The sequence below is a fragment of the Montipora foliosa genome, chromosome 5, assembly GCF_036669935.1.
Source record: "Montipora foliosa isolate CH-2021 chromosome 5, ASM3666993v2, whole genome shotgun sequence".
Lineage (NCBI taxonomy): Eukaryota > Metazoa > Cnidaria > Anthozoa > Scleractinia > Acroporidae > Montipora > Montipora foliosa.
Genome location: NC_090873.1, coordinates 28,154,419 through 28,156,918, shown reverse-complemented (window position 1 = coordinate 28,156,918; position 2,500 = coordinate 28,154,419). Strand labels below are relative to the sequence as shown.

Sequence of the window (2,500 nt, the reverse complement as noted above, 5' to 3'; positions counted from 1 at the left end):
GTTTTTTAAATTATCTTAAATATATTACTTATTCAGCTATGAAAATCAAATGACGATTGCATCAGAATGAAGAAAGAGAATCAATTAGTTTGAATGCGGTATTCATTGTTCATGTTGCAACTTTAAACGTCCAAGAGATGTTTAGTGTTCCCGAAAGTACAGCCTTCTGCATGTTATGAAGAACTCTATAATAATAATAATAATAATAATAATAATAATAATAATAATAATAATAATAATAACATAATAATAATAATAATAATATTAATAATTATCATTCCAGGTATTTTGTCCTCGTTTTCATTGACCGAGAGCCCACCACGTAACCTGCAAATAACTGCCTACAAATAAGTGGGAGTGTTTTGCTGCAAATAATATTCTGTACCTACAATTTAAAGTCGACAAAATAAATCATTTAACTGAGAAGGAAAGCAATTGGTTTCTGCTAGCAGCGCGCGCTTACTGCTTCCCCCAAAAAATTGAAAACAAACTCGGAGATCGAATGATAAAATAATTATTGAACTTGGTTATCGCAAAATATCGTGTTTTGTCAGTGGTTCGCAGATCAATTATTTGCCTTAGCCTTCGGCAAATAATTGATTTGCTCGCCACTGACAAATTACGGTCTTTTGCTCAACCTCGTCCAATAATTGTTTATTATTATCTTCACTATACTTTGCTGTTTCTTTAACGAGTGAGCCAGGTCCCAGATCTATAGCTCTTTCCTTAAAACTCTCACACCATCTCCATCACTGCGTCTTGGTTCTCGTAAAGTTTCACCGCTGCCTTCACTTTCGTCGCCTTGTATTCCACTTCAACCGATTTCAGTGCTCTTCCTCCCTTACATCGCGGTAAGTACAGTAGAGCTGTTGAGCCACACTGGTTTCCCACCATTCTCGACCACAATTTTGTCGCATCCCTATCCTTTTTTTTTTTATCTCCGTCAATGACCAGCGCTGAGTCCACATCAAATACCCTAACACGGGTAGAGCATACTGGTTGCAATTGGATGCAAGTACTCGGTTGTAATCGGATAATGGGCTCTTCCAGATGACTGACATCCTACGGAGATATTCTTTAGCCGCACACCCTAAAGCCAGCCGCTCTTCTTGCCGCAGGCTTTCAAGAACCCCTAAGAACTTATACCGCTTTCCATCTTCCAAGTTGGGTATCCTAATGGACGCCTCAGGCCTCTCTCCTGCTGAATCATGTACCTGCACTCCTCTCTTTACATGGACAACCGAACATTTCTTAGGATTCCACTGGAGACCTACGTTCTCCATAGCTGATCTTGTTGTTTCCATAACACGGTTTAGTCTGGTCACTGAAGCTAAAAAAAGTTTAAGATCGTCAATATATAAGAGATCCGTGACCTTTGCGTTAATAGGCTTCGAAAGTTTGTATCTTTCAGCGTCATTTATCTTCCAAGCTATCCTATTCAAACCAACTGTGAACAGGCTAGGACAGGTTATTGGCTCAGAGATCTCCCGCCCTTGCCTTGTGGTCACCACTACCCTTTTATTCCAACTCCCACATAACTTGCCGATGGCCTCACGCAACCAGTTGGGAAACCTATGGAGGACCATCATCTCTTTCAGCCAGCCGTAATCCACAGAGTTGTGCGCTTTTTTTACATCAATCCACGCCATGCTCAAATTACGTTTCATCCGGTGGCAATCCAGGGTTACAGTCCTAAATTAGCAACTTGTCGATGGTACCGCTACACCACGCGCACGCTCCCAAGCCGAGCTGCGGTGCGGTAGGTGTTGATCAGTAGGCACCAGTAAGCGCTGATTATCGCTTGTGTTTTCTCCAGGTTTTGGTATCACAGATGGTTTCTCGTAGAAAACCAGGTGGGGTTCTCCTTATCACTTCTTGAAATCGCCTGAAACGAAATTTTCACTACCTCATGCAGTGCATTTGCACGCTTCCACCGTATTAACATTAATATTATTGTATACATCTCCACATCAAGTCTCCAGGGAACAACCAGACATAGAGTGTGATAAAACGTTTGATAGAACCCATTTGCTGAGGTGCCAGGCTCTCTGCCGGATGTTTCAACTGTGGGCACGCCGAAATCGATTGGTTGGGGTCAATCAGAAAAAAAAGTGATATCAGTTAACTCTTCAGAAATCATCAACGCTAATAAAGGGATATCCTTTTGGCGCAAAAAAACACTTTTTTAGTTCCCTACGGAAAAATTGGCAAACAATTTATTCATCAACTTCACGTAAACGTCTGGCATAATATGGTGGAAAGTGTAGCTTTAAAAGCAGCCTTTGTTATTGCGCTAGGGCTGCAAAAACCTAGTCAAAAGTCTAAGGCAAGGGATCATCAAGAATGCTTAGCGAAGAGGTTAGCACTGTGAAAAGATGGTAAAATAGCTGAGCTGATACGAAAAGATCAAAGGGTCCAGAAACGCCTAGTTAGATCCCGTCAGAAAAAAAATTCCTTGGCACAGAGCAAAATAAAAAAGCGAAACTCATCATAGTTTCGT

The 2,500-nt window shown here is 41.0% G+C and overlaps 1 protein-coding gene across 1 annotated transcript; it reads right to left on the bottom strand.

Annotated features, from left to right (window-relative positions):
- Positions 1 to 824: 824 nt before the first annotated feature.
- Positions 825 to 1,649, bottom strand: LOC138002548 (uncharacterized). The gene has a single exon (XM_068848574.1). It carries the CDS (start codon positions 1,647 to 1,649, stop codon positions 825 to 827), a length of 825 nt encoding a protein of 274 aa, XP_068704675.1.
- Between the last annotated feature and the right edge of the window lie 851 nt (positions 1,650 to 2,500).